General features: G+C 40.3%; 1 protein-coding gene across 1 annotated transcript in view; it reads left to right on the top strand.

Annotated features, from left to right (window-relative positions):
- The window catches only part of LOC138961686 (uncharacterized), a gene marked incomplete at its 5' end in the record, with an annotated part of 53020 nt that extends 34422 nt beyond the window's left edge, over positions 1 to 18598 (top strand). Inside the window, 16 exon segments of the mRNA XM_070333355.1 lie at positions 133 to 236; positions 786 to 888; positions 1438 to 1588; positions 2096 to 2165; positions 3703 to 3769; positions 4637 to 4722; positions 5334 to 5460; positions 5812 to 5853; positions 7427 to 7513; positions 8178 to 8226; positions 9244 to 9461; positions 13831 to 14025; positions 14425 to 14679; positions 15027 to 15098; positions 15537 to 15638; positions 16023 to 18598. Of these exon segments, the coding sequence (XP_070189456.1) occupies positions 133 to 236; positions 786 to 888; positions 1438 to 1588; positions 2096 to 2165; positions 3703 to 3769; positions 4637 to 4722; positions 5334 to 5460; positions 5812 to 5853; positions 7427 to 7513; positions 8178 to 8226; positions 9244 to 9461; positions 13831 to 14025; positions 14425 to 14679; positions 15027 to 15098; positions 15537 to 15638; positions 16023 to 16331 (2037 nt within the window).
- Positions 18599 to 20852: the final 2254 nt, after the last annotated feature.

The raw sequence follows: 20852 nt of genomic DNA, 5'->3' as shown, positions 1-20852 counted from the left end.
TACATCTACATGCTAAAAAAGGAAATAAACAAAAAATGATCGCAAGTGAATTTACTCTCAATGCATATGACCAGTTACTTCTGCGTTGGATTAAATTCATGCCACTTTCAGCTGCACGCTTGCATGTTGCAGGTGACAGAGATAGCGAATGTGCTGAACGTCTTCTCCATCGTTGGTTGCAGCATCTCAATCTTCTGTCTGATCCTCACTCTCGTCATCTACTTCATCTTGTGGAGGTAAGAGCGAGGGGACTGTTAAATGAGTGATAGTGTACGTTATTTGCATTTTGTGATAACAAGAATGATAATGACACTTGACACAGATTGAGACAATCATTGATCTACGTGGCCGCACCTACTGTCAAGGTGTGTGTGAAAGGTGATATTGTAGTCATAAGTATGAATTACATGTATGTCTTGATTTATTTCAATAAACATTCTTTTTATTTCTATTATTTAAGAATGTCAGCCAGCAGCCTGTATATATAACAGGTTTGTGGGGTGTGTGGGTTTTTGTACGTCACATGGGAAATGTTTTGCTCAATCCATGCATTGGTGGTTGAGTTTGTTGTTGCTGTTGTTGTTGATGTTGTTCTTGTTGTTCTTGTTCTTGTTCTTGTTCTGGTAGTTTTTTGTGTGCAGAAGACAGAAAACGATTCATGCTGGTTAGTTTTGTTAAAAATAAAAGTCTTATAATATGTGTTTATTTATCCCACAGTAGTGAAGATATTTGTTACTCCAATCTGCATACATGTCAGAAACGAAATTTCATTCTGTGTGTTTCAGGCACGTACGTTCAGACCGCAGCAAGCTACTTCTGCACCTCTGTGTGGTTCTTGTCATTGCTTACGTCACTTTCCTCGCTGGCGTCAACCAAGTTGAACACGAGGTACGTCATCCTGACGCTAGAGTGCCGTATTGATTTTTGTCCATGCAACAAAGTTCCATTGAAAAGCATAGCATTTCACACCCAGAGAAAGCAGATGTCCATTCAGTCTTGGTACATTTCAGACGACAGTGGTGACGAAACTTTTGTTGGAGCCTATATTGGGATTCACTTTTTTGCCTGGTCTTTGGTTTTATATTTCTAATATTATTGTGATGTCAATAACTTTTCCAGTGGCTCACTCAGAAAATATATAATTGATTTTGCATTAACTAACAAACTCTTTAGATGTGTTATTAAATACCCTTTTGTACACACTTTTATGAACCAAAAGTTGTTTAATTACCGATGTAACAAAGTAACATTTCCCTGGTAACTCTAGATCGCACGCACAGTTGTGGCTAATCTGCTGCATCGCCTTTAGTTGGTTGAGCTCTTTCTGATCCTTTCTGAAAAAATGTATTTGTTTATCAATTGATTCAGTTTTTCATTCAATAATAATTATATTGATGTTTCAATCATTGATTGACATGTTGTGTTTGCTCCCTCCAGACTGCGTGCACAGTTGTAGCGGGTCTGCTGCACTACCTGTGGCTGGTTGCCTTCTTCCTGATGCTGAGTGAAGGCATCGACATTTTCATCTCCATCGTCCACGTCTTTCCCACCAAGTCTGGGCTCGTTCCACTGCTTATCATGGCATATGGTATTTGCCTTTGATTTGATTTTTATTTACTTTAGTTACATACAGTGACCGACATAATAAATACACAGGAACAGAGTGCTACACATCAGTAATGCACACACCTGTAACACATACACGAACTCACGCACGCGCGCACATGTACACACACATACGTTATACATTTACACACTCCTACACACACACACACACCCACACACACACACACACACACACACACACACACACACACACACACACATACACACATACAAACACTCACATGCACATACACACACACGCACGCGTACGCACACACACACACGCCCTGTCCACATGTGGAGACAGGCCGCTCGCTGGTGATTGGCCTATATTGTCACGTGGGACATCTGGTTTCAAGGTTTCCAATAGAAACACTCTTTCACAACTAATACAAACCCAATAGAGTTATTTTCGTACATTGCTATTCTATTTTGCCAAGAAATTCGTGCCCCCATGATGTCTCAAGGATATTTGTGTTCATTGTTACAGGTGTGCCTCTGATTATCGTTGGAGTTTCAATGGGCGTCACCAAGATGGAGGGATACGGCGGAACGGACTTGTGAGGCACATTTCTACCTCCCCTTTTTTTCCTCGGTGTCAACTCCTGCCAATTGATTAAGTAGAAATTTTCAATTAAGTGCACATATGTTAAAGTTAGGACTTTGATCTTTAGACAATTCAAACTTTATACGTGTAATGACCTCATATCATGACTAAAGGTTGCCTGACGCTCGTAAATGTTGGAGGTCACAGATGGTCAAAGTCGGGTCATTGGCAACTCGCCGTGTGTGAAACTATAGATTGTTTAACTTTCATACAAGGTTTGCGCTGAGTGCATCTTGGGTAATGCATTTGCTTGTATTCCTGCTGTTTTGGTGGTAATAGTTGTTGTTGTTGTTTTGTTGTTGTTGTTGTTGTTGTTGTTGTACTTCTTCTTCTTCTCCTTCTTCTTTTTCTCTTCTTCTTCTTCTTCTTCTTCTTTCTTCTTTCTTCTTCTTCTTCTTCTTCTTCTTTTTATATTTAGTCAAGTTTTGACTAAATATTTTAACATCGAGGGGGAATCGAAACGAGGGTCGTGGTGTATGTGCGTATGTGTGTGCGTGCGTGTGTGTGTGTGTGTGTGTGTGTAGAGCGATTCAGACTAAACTACTGGACCGATCTTTATGAAATTTGACATGAGAGTTCCTGGGTATGAAATCCCCGAACGTTTTTTTCATTTTTTTGATAAATGTCTTTGATGACGTCATATCCGGCTTTTCGTGAAAGTTGAGGCGGCACTGTCACGCCCTCATTTTTCAACCAAATTGGTTCAAATTTTGGTCAAGTAATCTTCGACGAAGCCCGGGGTTCGGTATTGCATTTCAGCTTGGTGGCTTAAAAATTAATTAATGACTTTGGTCATTAAAAATCGGAAAATTGTAAAAAAAAATAAAAATTTATAAAACGATCCAAATTTACGTTTATCTTATTCTCCATCATTTGCTGATTCCAAAAACATATAAATATGTTATATTCGGATTAAAAACAAGCTCTGAAAATTAAATATATAAAAATTATTATCAAAATTAAATTGTCCAAATCAATTTAAAAACACTTTCATCTTATTCCTTGTCGGTTCCTGATTCCAAAAACATATAGATATGATATGTTTGGATTAAAAACACGCTCAGAAAGTTAAAACAAAGAGAGGTACAGAAAAGCGTGCTATCCTTCTTAGCGCAACTACTACCCCGCTCTTCTTGTCAATTTCACTGCCTTTGCCATGAGCGGTGGACTGACGATGCTACGAGTATACGGTCTTGCTGAAAAATGGCAGCTACTTGACTAAATATTGTATTTTCGCCTTACGCGACTTGTTCTTCTTCTTCTTCTTCTTCTTCTTCTTCTTCTTCTTCTTCTTCTTCTTCTTCTTCTTCTTCTTCTTTTTGTTCTTCTTCTTCTTCTTCTTCTTCTTGTGGTGGTGTTGTTGTTGTTGTTGTTGTTGTTGTTGTTGTTGTTGTTGTTGTTGTTGTTGTTGTTGTTGTTGTTGTTGTTGTCATCCAAATAATTAAATGAGCAGTACAAATGTCATCACAAAAATCAATGTGGATTTGCAGTTGTTGGTTGTCCCTTGAGGGCGGTCTACTGTGGGCCTTCGTTGGACCTGCACTGGCTGCTTTGGTGGTAAATATATATCATTGTTTTCTAACTTTCTGTGTGGGCGGGGATGTAGCTCAGTCGGTAGCGCGCTGGATTTGTATCCAGTTGGCCGCTGTCAGCGTGAGTTTGTCCCCACGTTCGGCGAGAGATTTATTTCTTAGAGTCAACTTTGTGTGCAGACTCTCCTCGGTGTCCGAACACCCCCGTGTGTACACGCAAGCACAAGACCAAGTGCGCAAGAACAAGATCCTATAATCCATGTCAGAGTTCGGTGGGTTATAGAAACACAAAAATACCCAGCATGCTTCCTCCGAAAACGGCGTATGGCTGCCTAAATGGCGGGGTAAAAAACGGTCATACACGTAAAATTCCACTCGTGCAAAAAACACGAGTTTCAGCCCACGAACGCAGAAGAAGAAGAAGAATAACTTTCTGTGTGAAAACCAATGCTCGTTTTGTTTGGGGACAAATTGAAGATTTTAATCGCTATCAGTGAAGCATGCAGTTTAGAAATGTGCGTTTTAGATAAGCCCTGAGTTTAAACGTTCTTCTTACGTCACCCACACATTTAAAAATATTTATTCATCTGTTCTTGGCTTCAAATACCATGCGTTTTTCATGGTTCAGTTTCGAGTTTGGAGTAGCATAGGGTGATCGTTCTCAGAAAATGATACGTCTGTTTTTTTCTTATGGAACAATGAATAAATATTATTATATTATAAATAAATATTATTATATTATAAATAAATATTATTATATTATAAATAAATATTATTATAATATATGTGAATGTATTGTTTTGTCAATAACAAACGTTCCAACAACCTACCTTTCTTGGTTTTTGTTAAATTATGGAACAATGGTTATCATTTTATTCAATCTACTTTGCAGGCCAATTTTGTGTTCGTCGCCCTAGTCATCCGGGCACTGCTGAGCGCCCATGTCATGACCACCAAGGACGAGAGACAGAAAGCCAAGTGAGTGTACTCTAGAGATATGTAAAGAGCAGTGTTTTTGATATCAAGAAATACTCAATGCGATGATTTTTTTATATATATATTTTTGTTTTATACATAAAGACAAGTTTACAAATAATTATACATTGGCACGTATATACAATAAACATACATTAAACATAAATTTATACGGGTAAAGGTTTGCGAACAAATGCGAAAATATTAAAGAGTGAAAACAAGAATTGACTTATGTGTTGATCTTTATTCTTGAACTGAATCAATTTGCTCATAAAACGTGCTTGTTTCAATTAGGCTTATTAGTACAAATTAATCTGCACTGTTCTTGCCTGTATCTCTTAAGCTATCTGTTGGATTACGGTCGTTTCAGGACAGAGTCAGACTTTTTTTTATAATTTTTTTTTATTTTTTATAGTTTAAGTAGTTTACTCGCAGAAGCGTTGCCAGTGTTTTGTTAAGAAGAACTCGACAACGAGTCCACAATGAAAAAGTAATATGTGAAGGCACGATTTCCATTCTTAGATGGCGTTTGGTGCATCGTTGGACTATTTCGGTGTTCAATAGACATGGGAGTTCAAAGTGTATTAAGGCTGAGCTCTTCGGTGCGTTTTCAGGTCTGTGGTAAAAGCAATATGTGTGATGACTCCCATTCTGGGCCTGAGTTGGATCTTTGGCGTCATGTCCGTCAACGACGACACTGTGGTGTTCCAGGTCCTCTTTGTCATCTTCAACTCTTTACAGGTTGGGACAGTTTTTATCTCTGTGAATGTTGTTTTGTTTTTTTGTTGAATTTTCCTTTTCTCCCTCGCTGCTCTTTCTTGCAATTTCGTTCCATGTTTCATTCGTACTCCGTTTTTGCAACAAAATGTCGTAATGTTTTTAACGCTGGGTTTAGGCTATATGTTCTAAAATAGTCTCTACCTTTATAACGTGGTCAGTTGACTAGACAGATTGACATAATATCAGCTTAGCCCTTTGCATTCAGAAACCCTTTTAGTTTAAAGATTATGAGGAGTGTGTTTTACGTGGTTGGAGAGATGGTTTTTTTTTTAATGTGTTCAGGACTACATAGTAATTTCTGTTTTGTTTCAGGGTCTGATGATCTTTATTCTACACTGCTTGCTGTCAAAACAGGTGAGAACTGTGTTACTGTGTTGGATATGTAGAGGTTACATGCCGAGTCTCAGTGATTATTAAAAATAATGGTCGAAGTTAGCGGATCATGAAAAATGCGAGCTTTAGCGAGCTTTTTCATGACCGCGAACTGAGACCATTATTTTTTATAATCACTGAGACGAGGTGTGTAACCTCTTTATTCCTCCTTTCTTCAGTTATTCAAAGAAAAGAGGAGTTTTTTTGCGAAAGTTTGATCGAATCCTATTCTCTCAACCAGTCAACCTGCGCAGGCGATCGATTAATGCGCGGTTGTATAGTTCCGTGCAAATCATTCCATTCTGTTAACACTTCTTGTCAGTTTTCCTATTTTGGACTAAAATCAAGTATACAGATATGCTGTTATTCTGCTGTGGCGGCAAAGGCAGATATTGTGTGTTCTGTATATGTTTTGGTATCGCTTAGGATAATGTTTTTTCGTCAAATGGGACTAGCAGACGAACTTTTGCACCCGTGTTCCAACGTTAAAAACTGTATGAAGTTCAGTTTTCTGGGGAAAATAGTGTATGAAACCCCTTTATGCTGTTTAAATTGATGAGATGTGTGCATTTGGTTGCGTGTGATCTGTTTATTAAATGAAATATTGTTGAAAACTGACCGTCGGATTGCAGTCTGTTGTCGAAGAAACTGAGTGAAAAGAAGGGGAACTACTCTTGTCGCTAGACAAAGTATGAGTTACTTGCCTTGGGAAATTGCTTGTGATGAACAGTTTGAGCACTGCAGATCTAGATTCAGAAAACAACCGAACTCATGGATTTTATATGGAGATTCATGTGTTCAGGCCTGTAGTTGTTAATTTAAATGCGGTATGTTTGTATTGTTTGCTCCAGAGATGTATACTTCGTACATTAGAGCGTCCGGAACTTTTCAGTCGCAAAAAGCAGTACCAAAACAGAACAACTTCTCAACCCATTGCACTATCGAGGATTCAGGCTGTTGCTGGGTCGTTATTTGTTTGGTTGCTGGGTCTTTATCGAAAAATAACTACCCCTACAAGTTTACAGAGGTAAAGAAGCAGAGGGGGGAATAAATGAAGCTATGCGCAACACTTTGAAACTAAACGTTTCGGTCACAACTTCGCTTCATGGGGACTGGGGGATTCTCGTAATAATTTCTCTGTGTCTGTGTCTCTTTCTGTTGTTCTCTCTTTGTGTCTGTGTCTGTTAGTCCCTTTGTTCCTTTCTTTCTGTCATAAAACACTTAACACTCACACACGCAGGCATACACACACACACACCCACACACACACACACACACACACACGCACGCACGCACGCACACACACACAGACACACACGCACACACTCGCTCACTCACTCAAGCACGCCCATTTTCCCCTCCCCCTTGGATCTCTCTCTCGCTCTCTCTCTCTCTCTCTTCCTGCCTCTCCCTCTCCCCAATTCCCACTCTCTCCCCCCTCCGTCTCCCTCTCTCTATCTGCCTCTACCTCTCCTATCTACCCCCTCTCTCTCTCTCTCTTTCTCTCCGTCTCTCTCTCTCTCTCTCTGACAGACAAGTGTCCGAACTTTTGCAGATACGGGAGGCTATGCAGCACAAACGGCGACGCCAGCAGGCCCAGAACAGAAGCACAGATGACTCGACCTCCAAGTATATGGGTCAGGTGAGACAATATTTTTTTTATGTATTATGTATTAGTATGTGAATACATAAATCTAATGAGAATCTTTCTTTTTCGGAGGGGGAGTCGTTTTGTCTGATTGTTCCTTCTGAGCTTTCCTTAAGTTTGCAACGCCTGACAGCAACAGGTCTCCCCATAGCGCACGTACCTGCGTCCTATACACACTAGAAGCCAAAATCACGTACTAGCAATTCATTGAGGGGGTCCCGGGTTGCACTAAACCTATAAAGAGCGGGTCCCAGGACGCACTACATTTCCGCTATCGTGCGTACTGTGGGTACTCTTTTTAGACTGTAGTCGTCAGTCAAATACTAGTCCAAGCACAAATGCCAATTTTACGCCGGAAAGACATGGACAAGATTGTGTGTGTTCCATTTAAAGGGCATAGTTGAAGTGCCCTCTTCGAATTTTCTGATGAAAAAAGATCCTTCATATCTTACTATTGCTGATAACAATGTGTTATATGAACACAGGGGATTTGGGGACCATGGACTCTAGGGACCCTCTAAAACCCTCTAGACATTAAAGGGGGGGGGGGGTCCTAGTACCCTCAGGACGGGCGTCCGTGGGGAGCCCTGAGCAGTATTAGTTCACGTGCTGTAACTTTTCCATATTATTTCCACATGTTTCTTAATTTCTTTTGCAGAAGCAGTCAAGTGACTTCACTATGTCCTCCAATGACCTCGATAAAAAATGCAAGTTTTGAATTACAACAACGACACAAACAACAACCGGCGACGCATTAAATGTTTTGTTGCGCACCATGCGACTACTTTATATTTGCATATCAATGAATTCGTAATTTTCCATGTGAGGCCTGTTATTAAAGGATTAGAGTTGTTCACGATGTAGGATACGTACTATCACATAATTTGAATCTTTTCGAATCTGGCTTAGATTTGTTTAACGTACTAAAATGACAAGCTATAACAATTGTTTATCGTTGTTCTTTTAAGCCAATCCTATGTTCTATCTGGTGTAACTATATAAATCCGAAATTCCTTGTTGAAATTCGTTTTGTCCTCGACTTTCTCCACATTGACATTAAAAAAGTCAACGCCTTTCCCTAGGTAAGTTCTTTTTATTGTCTCAGTATTTGCATGTCCGTGCACATGACAATGAGGTCGACATATTGAATGTTAATGTTTCGTTTTAGATATGATTAAACATTCCATATAGTCTAATATAGTAATATTGAGGCTCTTTGTGGCTGCATTTGCCTCCTCCTTGAGCACTGGCGGGCTGATCTCGCCATCTCTGGGCCTTTGGGCCTCTTGTAGTATGGAGGTACCAGGTGGCTGAGCGAAGTTAGTAATTGTACAGGCCGTTGAAGTATTCCGTCCACCTCTTTAGAACTTCATCATTGTCCGCCAGAAGCTTGCTATCTTTATCTTCAAAAGCCCTCTTATCTGTAAAAGCCATAACGGCCTAAAGCCGAATAAAACGTTAAAAAAACCGTGAAACCTTCGATGGAAGCCTTGATTTCTGATGTAAGTTGACTTGTGTTGATTTAGATTTTGATTTTAATTTTGATTATGATTTTAATTTTAAGTTTGATTTTGATTTTGATTTTGATTTTAATTTTGATTTGCTGTGCAGCTATCTCTCCCTTTCTGCAAGTGGACCGATTTTAATTTTAATCTTTATTTTTATTTGTATCTTAATTTTAAATTTAATTTTAATTTTAATTTAAATTTTGATTTGCTGTGCAGCTATCTCTCCCTTCCTGCAAGTGGACCGACAGGTGCAGCAGATGGCTTCCAAACTGAGCATGCTGGACAACTCCAATTTCATGACCACTAACGACACTCCCAAGGTCATGGCCTTGAAGAATCCGGTTGCCGTAGCAACTGACAAAACCTCCGACGAGGGGCCACCCTTCAACATTCAGCTGAACGAGTCTACCACGGACGATCTTGACAACGCCAAGGTCGGTTGATGTTGTGGGTTTGGTTGTTTTGCTGAATTCGTGTGGGGTTTTCACTTTTGGGAGCTTGCTTTGTTGTGTTGCTGTGTTCTTCTTGATTGTTGTCGTGTTGATGTTGCTTGTGTTGCTGTGTCCTTCTTGATTGTTGTGTTGATGTTGTTTGTGTTGCTGTGTTCTTCTTGATTGTTGTCGTGTTGATGTTTGCTGTGTTGCTGTGTTCTTCTTGATTGTTGTGTTGATGTTTGTTGTGTTGCTGTGTTCTTCTTGATTGTTGTGTTGATGTTGTTTGTGTTGCTGTGTTCTTCTTGATTGTTGTCGTGTTGATGTTGCTTGTGTTGCTGTGTCCTTCTTGATTGTTGTGTTGATGTTTGTTGTGTTGCTGTGTCCTTCTTGATTGTTGTGTTGATGTTTGTTGTGTTGCTGTGTCCTTCTTGATTGTTGTCGTGTTGATGTTTGTTGTGTTGCTGTGTCCTTCTTGATTGTTGTCGTGTTGATGTTTGTTGTGTTGCTGTGTCCTTCTTGATTGTTGTGTTGATGTTTGTTGTGTTGCTGTGTTCTTCTTGATTGTTGTCGTGTTGATGTTGCTTGTGTTGCTGTGTCCTTCTTGATTGTTGTGTTGATGTTTGTTGTGTTGCTGTGTCCTTCTTGATTGTTGTCGTGTTGATGTTTGTTGTGTTGCTGTGTTCTTCTTGATTGTTGTTGTGTTGATGTTTGTTGTGTTGCTGTGTTCTTCTTGATTGTTGTCGTTTTGATGTTGTTTGTGTTGCTGTGTTCTTCTTGATTGTTGTCGTTTTGATGTTTGCTGTGTTGCTGTGTTCTTCTTGATTGTTGTGTTGATGTTTGCTGTGTTGCTGTGTTCTTCTTGATTGTCGTGTTGATGTTTGTTGTGTTGCTGTGTTCTTCTTGATTGTCGTGTTGATGTTTGCTGTGTTGCTGTGTTCTTCTTGATTGTTGTCGTGTTGATGTTTGCTGTGTTGCTGTGTTCTTCTTGATTGTTGTGTTGATGTTTGCTGTGTTGCTGTGTCCTTCTTGATTGTTGTGTGTTGATGTTTGCTGTGTTGCTGTGTTCTTCTTGATTGTTGTCGTGTTGATGTTTGCTGTGTTGCTGTGTCCTTCTTGATTGTTGTGTGTTGATGTTTGCTGTGTTGCTGTGTCCTTCTTGATTGTTGTGTTGATGTTTGCTGTGTTGCTGTGTCCTTCTTGATTGTTGTCGTGTTGATGTTTGCTGTGTTGCTGTGTTCTTCTTGATTGTTGTCGTGTTGATGTTTGCTGTGTTGCTGTGTCCTTCTTGATTGTTGTGTGTTGATGTTTGCTGTGTTGCTGTGTTCTTCTTGATTGTTGTCGTGTTGATGTTTGCTGTGTTGCTGTGTCCTTCTTGATTGTTGTCGTGTTGATGTTTGCTGTGTTGCTGTGTCCTTCTTGATTGTTGTCGTGTTGATGTTTGCTGTGTTGCTGTGTCCTTCTTGATTGTCGTGTTGATGTTTGCTGTGTTGCTGTGTTCTTCTTGATTGTTGTCGTGTTGATGTTTGCTGTGTTGCTGTGTTCTTCTTGATTGTTGTGTTGATGTTTGCTGTGTTGCTGTGTTCTTCTTGATTGTTGTGTTGATGTTTGCTGTGTTGCTGTGTTCTTCTTGATTGTTGTGTTGATGTTTGTTGTGTTGCTGTGTCCTTCTTGATTGTTGTCGTGTTGATGTTGCTGTGTTGCTGTGTCCTTCTTGATTGTTGTTGTGTTGATGTTTGTTGTGTTGCTGTGTTCTTCTTGATTGTTGTCGTGTTGATGTTTGCTGTGTTGCTGTGTTCTTCTTGATTGTTGTGTTGATGTTTGCTGTGTTGCTGTGTCCTTCTTGATTGTTGTCGTGTTGATGTTTGCTGTGTTGCTGTGTCCTTCTTGATTGTTGTTGTGTTGATGTTTGTTGTGTTGCTGTGTTCTTCTTGATTGTTGTCGTGTTGATGTTTGTTGTGTTGCTGTGTTCTTCTTGATTGTTGTCGTGTTGATGTTTGTTGTGTTGCTGTGTTCTTCTTGATTGTTGTCGTGTTGATGTTTGCTGTGTTGCTGTGTCCTTCTTGATTGTTGTCGTGTTGATGTTTGCTGTGTTGCTGTGTTCTTCTTGATTGTTGTCGTGTTGATGTTTGCTGTGTTGCTGTGTCCTTCTTGATTGTTGTCGTGTTGATGTTTGCTGTGTTGCTGTGTCCTTCTTGATTGTTGTCGTGTTGATGTTTGCTGTGTTGCTGTGTTCTTCTTGATTGTTGTGTTGATGTTTGTTGTGTTGCTGTGTTCTTCTTGATTGTTGTGTTGATGTTTGCTGTGTTGCTGTGTTCTTCTTGATTGTTGTTGTGTTGATGTTTGCTGTGTTGCTGTGTTCTTCTTGATTGTCGTGTTGATGTTTGTTGTGTTGCTGTGTTCTTCTTGATTGTTGTGTTGATGTTTGCTGTGTTGCTGTGTTCTTCTTGATTGTTGTGTTGATGTTTGCTGTGTTGCTGTGTTCTTCTTGATTGTTGTTGTGTTGATGTTTGCTGTGTTGCTGTGTTCTTCTTGATTGTCGTGTTGATGTTTGTTGTGTTGCTGTGTTCTTCTTGATTGTTGTGTTGATGTTTGCTGTGTTGCTGTGTTCTTCTTGATTGTTGTTGTGTTGATGTTTGCTGTGTTGCTGTGTTCTTCTTGATTGTTGTTGTGTTGATGTTTGCTGTGTTGCTGTGTTCTTCTTGATTGTCGTGTTGATGTTTGTTGTGTTGCTGTGTTCTTCTTGATTGTTGTGTTGATGTTTGCTGTGTTGCTGTGTTCTTCTTGATTGTTGTGTTGATGTTTGCTGTGTTGCTGTGTTCTTCTTGATTGTTGTTGTGTTGATGTTTGCTGTGTTGCTGTGTTCTTCTTGATTGTCGTGTTGATGTTTGTTGTGTTGCTGTGTCCTTCTTGATTGTTGTGTTGATGTTTGCTGTGTTGCTGTGTCCTTCTTGATTGTTGTGTTGATGTTTGCTGTGTTGCTGTGTTCTTCTTGATTGTTGTCGTGTTGATGTTTGCTGTGTTGCTGTGTTCTTCTTGATTGTTGTGTTGATGTTTGCTGTGTTGCTGTGTCCTTCTTGATTGTTGTCGTGTTGATGTTTGCTGTGTTGCTGTGTCCTTCTTGATTGTTGTGTTGATGTTTGCTGTGTTGCTGTGTTCTTCTTGATTGTTGTGTTGATGTTTGCTGTGTTGCTGTGTTCTTCTTGATTGTTGTCGTGTTGATGTTTGCTGTGTTGCTGTGTCCTTCTTGATTGTTGTCGTGTTGATGTTTGCTGTGTTGCTGTGTTCTTCTTGATTGTTGTGTTGATGTTTGCTGTGTTGCTGTGTCCTTCTTGATTGTTGTGTTGATGTTCGCTGTGTTGCTGTGTTCTTCTTGATTGTTGTGTTGATGTTTGCTGTGTTGCTGTGTTCTTCTTGATTGTTGTCGTGTTGATGTTGCTTGTGTTGCTGTGTTCTTCTTGATTGTTGTGTTGATGTTTGCTGTGTTGCTGTGTTCTTCTTGATTGTTGTGTTGATGTTTGCTGTGTTTCTGTGTTCTTCTTGATTGTTGTCGTTTTGATGTTTGCTGTGTTGCTGTGTTCTTCTTGATTGTTGTGTTGATGTTTGCTGTGTTGCTGTGTTCTTCTTGATTGTTGTCGTGTTGATGTTTGCTGTGTTGCTGTGTTCTTCTTGATTGTTGTGTTGATGTTTGTTGTGTTGCTGTGTTCTTCTTGATTGTTGTGTTGATGTTTGTTGTGTTGCTGTGTTCTTCTTGATTGTTGTCGTGTTGATGTTTGCTGTGTTGCTGTGTTCTTCTTGATTGTCGTGTTGATGTTTGCTGTGTTGCTGTGTTCTTCTTGATTGTTGTGTTGATGTTTGCTGTGTTGCTGTGTTCTTCTTGATTGTTGTGTTGATGTTGTTTGTGTTGCTGTGTTCTTCTTGATTGTCGTGTTGATGTTTGCTGTGTTGCTGTGTTCTTCTTGATTGTCGTGTTGATGTTTGCTGTGTTGCTGTGTTCTTCTTGATTGTTGTGTTGATGTTTGTTGTGTTGCTGTGTCCTTCTTGATTGTTGTCGTGTTGATGTTGCTTGTGTTGCTGTGTCCTTCTTGTTCTTCTTTCTCGTTGTTGTTGTTGCTCTTGTTGTTCTTGTGCCTCTTCCTTTTCTTCTTCTTATGTTGGGCTGTTTGTCTGTCTCCGTTACTCTCTGTCTGTCTTTGCTGTCACACTCTGTCTCTCTGTCTCTCTCTGTCCCTATCTCTGTGTGTTGTTTCACTGTTTTACTAGCTAGTCTGGTCAGTTATCTTCTTTTCTCATCATATCTTCTTCTTACTTATCAATACAAAATTGAATACTCTGTGACTTGCTAAACGAACACATTGCATTTTACACACAGGAGGAACCCATCCCGACTAATACAGAACCCGAGTTCAGGATCGAAGCAGGAAACGTGAAGTCTATTTCTAAACCCTCATCGTCACCATCTGAAGCCACGTATGCCACGGTGGAATCAGCTCGGGGTCAAGGTCAAGTTCAGATAACGAGAGATGGTGTGAGACCGACCGGCAGTAATGAGGATAATGCTCAGCAGGTATGGCTGGGATTGTGTTTGTATGACTGTGTTCCATGGTGCCCATTTGTGATTGTGGCACTGGAAAGATGAAATGGAAATAGAATAATCGTACATGTTCATATTACAATCACACTATTGTGCAAATACGAATCCTAACTCCAGTGGAACTGCAACCAGGCAATTCAAGTCTCAAACATAGTGAGCACACTGTTTTTTTCGGAAACGTTTTGATCGCATAGTATAATTTTTGTTGAGAAGAAACTGGTTAAGCGAAATAACAATCATGTGACTGGTTCAGAATGTCATGTTTCTATATTATTGAGTTTTTCATTGGTAAAATGTAGGAAATGTCCGGTGTAATGCGATCACAGAATAACGACCTGTTCTCCGATGATTTATGTTCTTTTAACGTTACAGTCTAACATGAACATGCGTCCTGCGAATCGCGAGACAGCTCCCAGCTGGGTCGAACCAGCCCAAAGAATAGGACCACAACCAGCTCGCAAGGTGTCGCAAACTTCACGAAGCGCGGAATCGTCAAGCAGCAAGGGAAGTAAGCAGAGCAGTCAGAACCAAGGGCGAACAACTCAAGAAAGGGACAACAACTCGCGAGAAAGAGCGAGAGAACGAGAGCTGTCCAAGAAACCTGCTGCAAACATTCCAGTGCTTGAGGTTTGTGTGGAAAGAGCACCGCTTAATCAGCCATTCCCGTGTAAAGGATTCCGCTAATACCTCAGATAAGCTCAAGATTTGATGTGTGATAAGACCATCCTTAAGTAATTGACACAAACCAAACATTAATATCCTGGTTGCTGTATGTGCAGAGTGAGATATTTTTGATGAATTAATATCGCCGATTGACACTTTTGGCCTTCACAAAATTAATTCGTCCAAAAACTCCTTCTCAAAATGGAGAGGATTAAATACATTTATGTGAATTATCAAGGCATGCCTGATTGGACACAGCAGCGACTAATTAAGTTAAATACATATTAATGTTCATTGTGTATTCTCTGCAGGATGACCAGCACAGGCGACTGGACCACGTGTATGGTGCCGGAGCCAGGATATCCGATGACAACAGCATTATGGTATGAGACATGCACATACATTATACATACATTCTTTCACATACGTACCGCGGCCGAACGTACTTCTAAGGACGGACAGACAAATAGACACACACACCTCTCTCACGCACACACACACACACACGCACACACACACACACACACACACACAAACACACACACACAAACACCCACACACACACACTCAAACACACACACACACACCCACACACACACCCATACAATCACACACACACACACACACACACACACACACACACACACACACAGACACACACACACACACACACATGCTGGACTTTATCAACATGAAGAATGACAACGTGTAATACAGATGTCAAGTCAATGTTTGGGGTTTGCTGATACTCCACGCGTTGGGGAACTGTCCTGGTCAAAACATAAGTTTTAACGGTTTGTTCGTGTGTTGTCTTTATTCAGGGTGGGGTGAGTGCCAAGACCAAAGGCGGACGTCCCTCCACGTCCACAGAGAACATCAGAATGACGTCAGCACCTAGGAACCCCATCTACCATGACGCAGTGGTAACATCACATTTGAGTGTCTTTTTCAAAGCGGGTTATGTCTAGCTGATTACGGTAGAGACAAAAAGGGAGTGGGAGTGGGAGAGGGAAAGAGATATATATATATATAGAGAGAGAGAGACGCAGACGCAGACGCAGATAATTTATTCAATAGGCCATAGCCCCTTATGAAGGAGTGTGAACAAACGGTTAACTTAACTCATAGAGAGAGAGAATGAGAGAGAGCGAGAGAGTTCATGAAGCTTCTTTAACAAGTCAGAAAAGACTTCTCCTTTCATTCCATCTTTTTATAAATTTGATTTATTTGTGTGTTATAATTTGGCCAAGTTTTATTTTTTTTTTAATCTGTATTATTCATAAATTTGGATCGTTGTTTGTTTTCAGCCTGCGTTGTCCCCCACCGACAGATGGGTGCGAGTGGCCCAGTCCACTAAACCACAGCAACAACAACAAAGGCGAGGCCAACAGCACGCGCCCGTCCGTCATCCGCCTCACCCCGCCCCCTTTCAACAGCCCCGCCCCCCTTCTCCTCGCCGAATGGCTACCAGCGCCGAGAGTTTAGGCTCACCCCACTTCCAGCCATTCGCCGCCCCGAGACAAGCTGATAAGCGTCATGGCAACAAGAAACCGCCTCCTCAGGTTGCGGCGAAACCCTCGAGGTGGCACAACGACCCCCCTGTGGACTACTGGTGAAGTCATTCAAATCATCGACGCAACTTTACATTCTTCCATGAACTGAGGACGGAAACAAACGTGCATCTGTCTCGAATAACAGTATAAGCTGAAGACACGATACCAAATAATAATCAACCAACCAATCACACACTTCCTTAGTTTGGTGATATGTGTACACTATTTCACGTCTGTTTGACTCTTGTCAACTGCGAAGGTCACAGTGGTGTCGACCTGAGGTCAAAAGTAAGATATTATCAGTTTTCTTAAATGTTAATAGAAAGGTCGTGGTCAAATTGAAACCTAGCCATGTGTGTCGGGGCAGGCGAATTTTACGACTTACTGGCAGTCATTGTAGCCAATATTCTGCTTGAATCTTGCTTGCAGCATGCCACTGTGAATGGGATAAACAATATACGATGTATATATGGGATTATGCGAAAGGCAAACACTTTGAACACAACCCTGTTGCATATTCGTGACGGTGCAGTGGCGTGGTGGTAAGACGTCGGCCTCCTAATCGCGAGGTCGTGAGTTCGAATCCCGGTCGCTGCTGCCTGGCGGGTTAAGAGTGGAGATTTTTCCGATCTCCCAGGTCAACTTATGTGCAGACTTAACCCCCTTCGTGTGTACACGCAAGCACAAGACCAAGTGCGCACGGAAAAGATCCTGTAATCCATGTCGGAGTTCGGTGGGTTATGGAAACACGAAAATACCCAACGAAAGCGGAGTGAAGCTGACTATGCTCTCAGAGTATAGTGTGGGGAACCCAAATGGGCAAACGAGCTCACACGTAATCAGAAAATTCTGGAACGCTGAGCGACAAAAGAGCCACCCAAATGTGAAAATCTACATTTGTCGACCAAAGGATTCTCGTTCCCTTGTTGCAGCAGATCAATAACCACTCATTTGCCCCTTTGTTTGACCCAACAGAGGGGCAGGGGAGACAATCGCTCAGCAGTGCCCTGCTGTGCTATTTGATGCTAAACTTTTTCATGTTTTTTTGTAAATATGTTCTTGGAAAATTGATGTTGAATTTGCTATGATTTTTCACAAAAGTTAAAACCATAAAAAGCCTTAATTCAATTAACATTTCACTTTACGTGGACTTAACTGCAAAAAGCTGGTGTGGACAATTAATTTGTGGGAGTGACTGATAAGAATGGAACGAGCGTATTGCGTGTTCTGTACAGCTCTGGTGGACAGTAACCAGATGTAATGCAGTTTGTTAGCTGCATGCACTCACACAAAGCAGGTACACCTTAATTCTTTAATATGAGTGCAAGTGAAAGGGACTCCCACCCCCCCCCCCCCACCCCCCCCCCCATGTAACAGCCTGGCAGGGTGTTTTGTGATCAAAAGCTTTGTTTACATGGGAAGGACTATTTCTTTAACCTGAGCGACCATTCCAAGTTTGGTTATTTGAACAACAACAGACATGACGTATTCCCTGTGACGTTTTTGGGATGACTTAAACATTTTTTGATGTCTGAAACTTACTGAATACTTAAGCTGACTGTTATGATACGGTTTGTTTGGCTGGTTGCTACTTTTAAGTCAATGTGATCGTTCTTTTGTGGTTTCATACTTAGTGTTTACTTCTTCCTGATGTTTATTTGAGCTGTGTGAATGTTTGTCTTTTGGGGGAAACATTTTTGTTAAGATAGTAGTAGTACGAGGACGCATACACGTGGATATTTCTGTGGATATTTCTGAAGATTTACTATATTTGCAATTTGTACCACTGCCATCAAAGTGAATCATACGTGGGAATACTTATTTTTCTGCTTGCTTTTGTTTTGATTTGTTCAGTTGTGCCTTTCTGTGCCTTGTGGGTTTTTTTTGGGTTTGTTTTTGTTTGCCTTACTGTTTGGTAGAACTTTTTTTTATTTGCTGGATTTTGTTTTCTGTTGGTTATTTTGTAAATAGTAAGCTAAGCTAGTGATTTACTCATGTCATCTTTGATTCGAATGTCTCAAATGATTGTTTATCGAAAGAGTTTGAGTCCGTATCCCTCCTGTCTCGTTTTAAAAATCCTGCATCGCATTTTCCGCCGGTGCAATTATGATTTGTCTGTTCAGGTTGTTTATTGATAATGTTGTACATATGTTTATGTCATTGCTCGTCTGTACAGAACGTGTACTTTTGTGTTCGATTGAATATTATACAATGTGAATAAGCGAACGAAGGAAGACGCGGCTGAAATACTTTTCAGATCTAATCTTATGATATTATGATAACCAGGAATTTTACATGAATAAATTTATATAAAGATGGTTTACTGATGATCAGCAGATTTTCTTTTTCTTTACATCTTTCTTTTCTTCTTCGTTGACCTCATTACCCGTTTGTTACTAAAGGAGGACGTTTTCTTTGGGTCTACCCATCAATCCGTTCTTCAATCAATGAATCAATCAATGAATCAATTAATGAATGAATGAATAAATCGATCAATTAATCAATCAATTAATCAATATTTCAATCAATCTTTCAATCAAACCAATCAATCAATCAATTAACTAATCAATCAAATCACATCAAATCAAATCAAATCAAATCAAATCCATTATTTTAATCATGCATTATTCATTTATGTATTCTTTATTTCTTCAGTCTGCGACGTCTGTGCATACACATGATTCATTCAAATGTTAATAACATTAACCCCTTCACTGCCCACCCCGTGTGTAATACGTGGTCATTATATTTAGTCAAGTTTTGACTAAATATTTTAACATCGAGGGGGAATCGAAACGAGGGTCGTGGTGTATGTGCGTGTGTCTGTCTGTCTGTGTGTGTGTGTGTGTAGAGCGATTCAGACTAAACTACTGGACCGATCTTTATGAAATTTGACATGAGAGTTCCTGGGTATGAAATGCCCGAACGTTTTTTTCATTTTTTTGATAAATGTCTTTGATGACGTCATATCCGGCTTTTCGTGAAAGTTGAGGCGGCACTGTCACGCCCTCATTTTTCAACCAAATTGGTTCAAATTTTGGTCAAGTAATCTTCGACGAAGCCCGGGGTTCGGTATTGCATTTCAGCTTGGTGGCTTAAAAATTAATTAATGACTTTGGTCATTAAAAATCGGAAAATTGTAAAAAAAAATAAAAATTTATAAAACGATCCAAATTTACGTTTATCTTATTCTCCATCATTTGCTGATTCCAAAAACATATAAATATGTTATATTCGGATTCAAAACAAGCTCTGAAAATTAAATATATAAAAATTATTATCAAAATTAAATTGTCGAAATCAATTTAAAAACACTTTCATCTTATTCCTTGTCGGTTCCTGATTCCAAAAACATATAGATATGATATGTTTGGATTAAAAACACGCTCAGAAAGTTAAAACAAAGAGAGGTACAGAAAAGCGTGCTATCCTTCTTAGCGCAACTACTACCCCGCTCTTCTTGTCAATTTCACTGCCTTTGCCATGAGCGGTGGACTGACGATGCTACGAGTATACGGTCTTGCTGAAAAATGGCAGCTACTTGACTAAATATTGTATTTTCGCCTTACGCGACTTGTTTTCTGTTTATCGTACGCCCATAACCGTATCTCATACGTGGGATTTGTGTCAACAACGTTTCAGGACATTTCTGAAAACTAAATGGGAGGTAACCACTGTCCAAGTACTTGTAGGGGTTCTAAACACAGTTCTTTCCCATAGACCATTCGGATAAGTTACTACCACTGTGGCAGTGAAGGGGTTAACAGAGGACATCTACCCCTAGCTAGCCCAACAGCCGATGCAACTTCTAGTAGTGTAGCTGCACCTGCAAAACAAACTCATGTCAAATATTTTGCGACAGTGAACCCCCAATGTGTGACAACCCAAATCAAGACTTCCCCTTTTTAAAGTTGTTTTGTCTAGCAAAAGAACATAAGACATCATATGTTATCACTACCACGTGCAGTACACAGGTATGTTGCTTGGCTTGAGTTCATTCAATACATAATACATTCAAACACAACAACACACCGAACTGTGTACACACATTCACTTACACACACACGCACGCACGCATTCACACACAAACACAAACACAAACACAAACACACACCTTGTTTGTTCGTTTTGTTTGCTTATTTGTCCGGTTGTTTTACTTGTTTATCATGTATTAGAAATGTGTAAAGACCGGTTTTAATAAAAGGCGTAGCCTTAAACCTCGTTACTTACAAAATAAAGTTCCATCACCATCCAGGGGTCGACACTAACTTATTTGGCCTGGGGCCACACTGGCCCCAGAGATGGAAATTGCTGGGGCGGAAAACAAAAATCTGGGGCCCACTCTCAGTATTCACGTGCGGCAATGCATTGTCTGTTTTTCTTCATCGTACTGAATGAAGCCAGGGAAATTCTTTCAACCATTTGACATTGAAATTACGACAGCGCTTCGCGCTTTTGGCTGCATCGGTCTCCTTTTTACATTTAGTCAAGTTTTGACTAAATGTTTTAACATAGAGGGGGGAATCGAGACGAGGGTCGTGGTGTATGTGTGTCTGTCTGTCTGTCTGTCTGTCTGTGTGTGTG

Source organism: Littorina saxatilis, linkage group LG3 (assembly GCF_037325665.1).
Source record: "Littorina saxatilis isolate snail1 linkage group LG3, US_GU_Lsax_2.0, whole genome shotgun sequence".
In the NCBI taxonomy this organism is placed as follows: domain Eukaryota; kingdom Metazoa; phylum Mollusca; class Gastropoda; order Littorinimorpha; family Littorinidae; genus Littorina; species Littorina saxatilis.
This window is presented reverse-complemented; position numbering and strand designations above follow the sequence as displayed.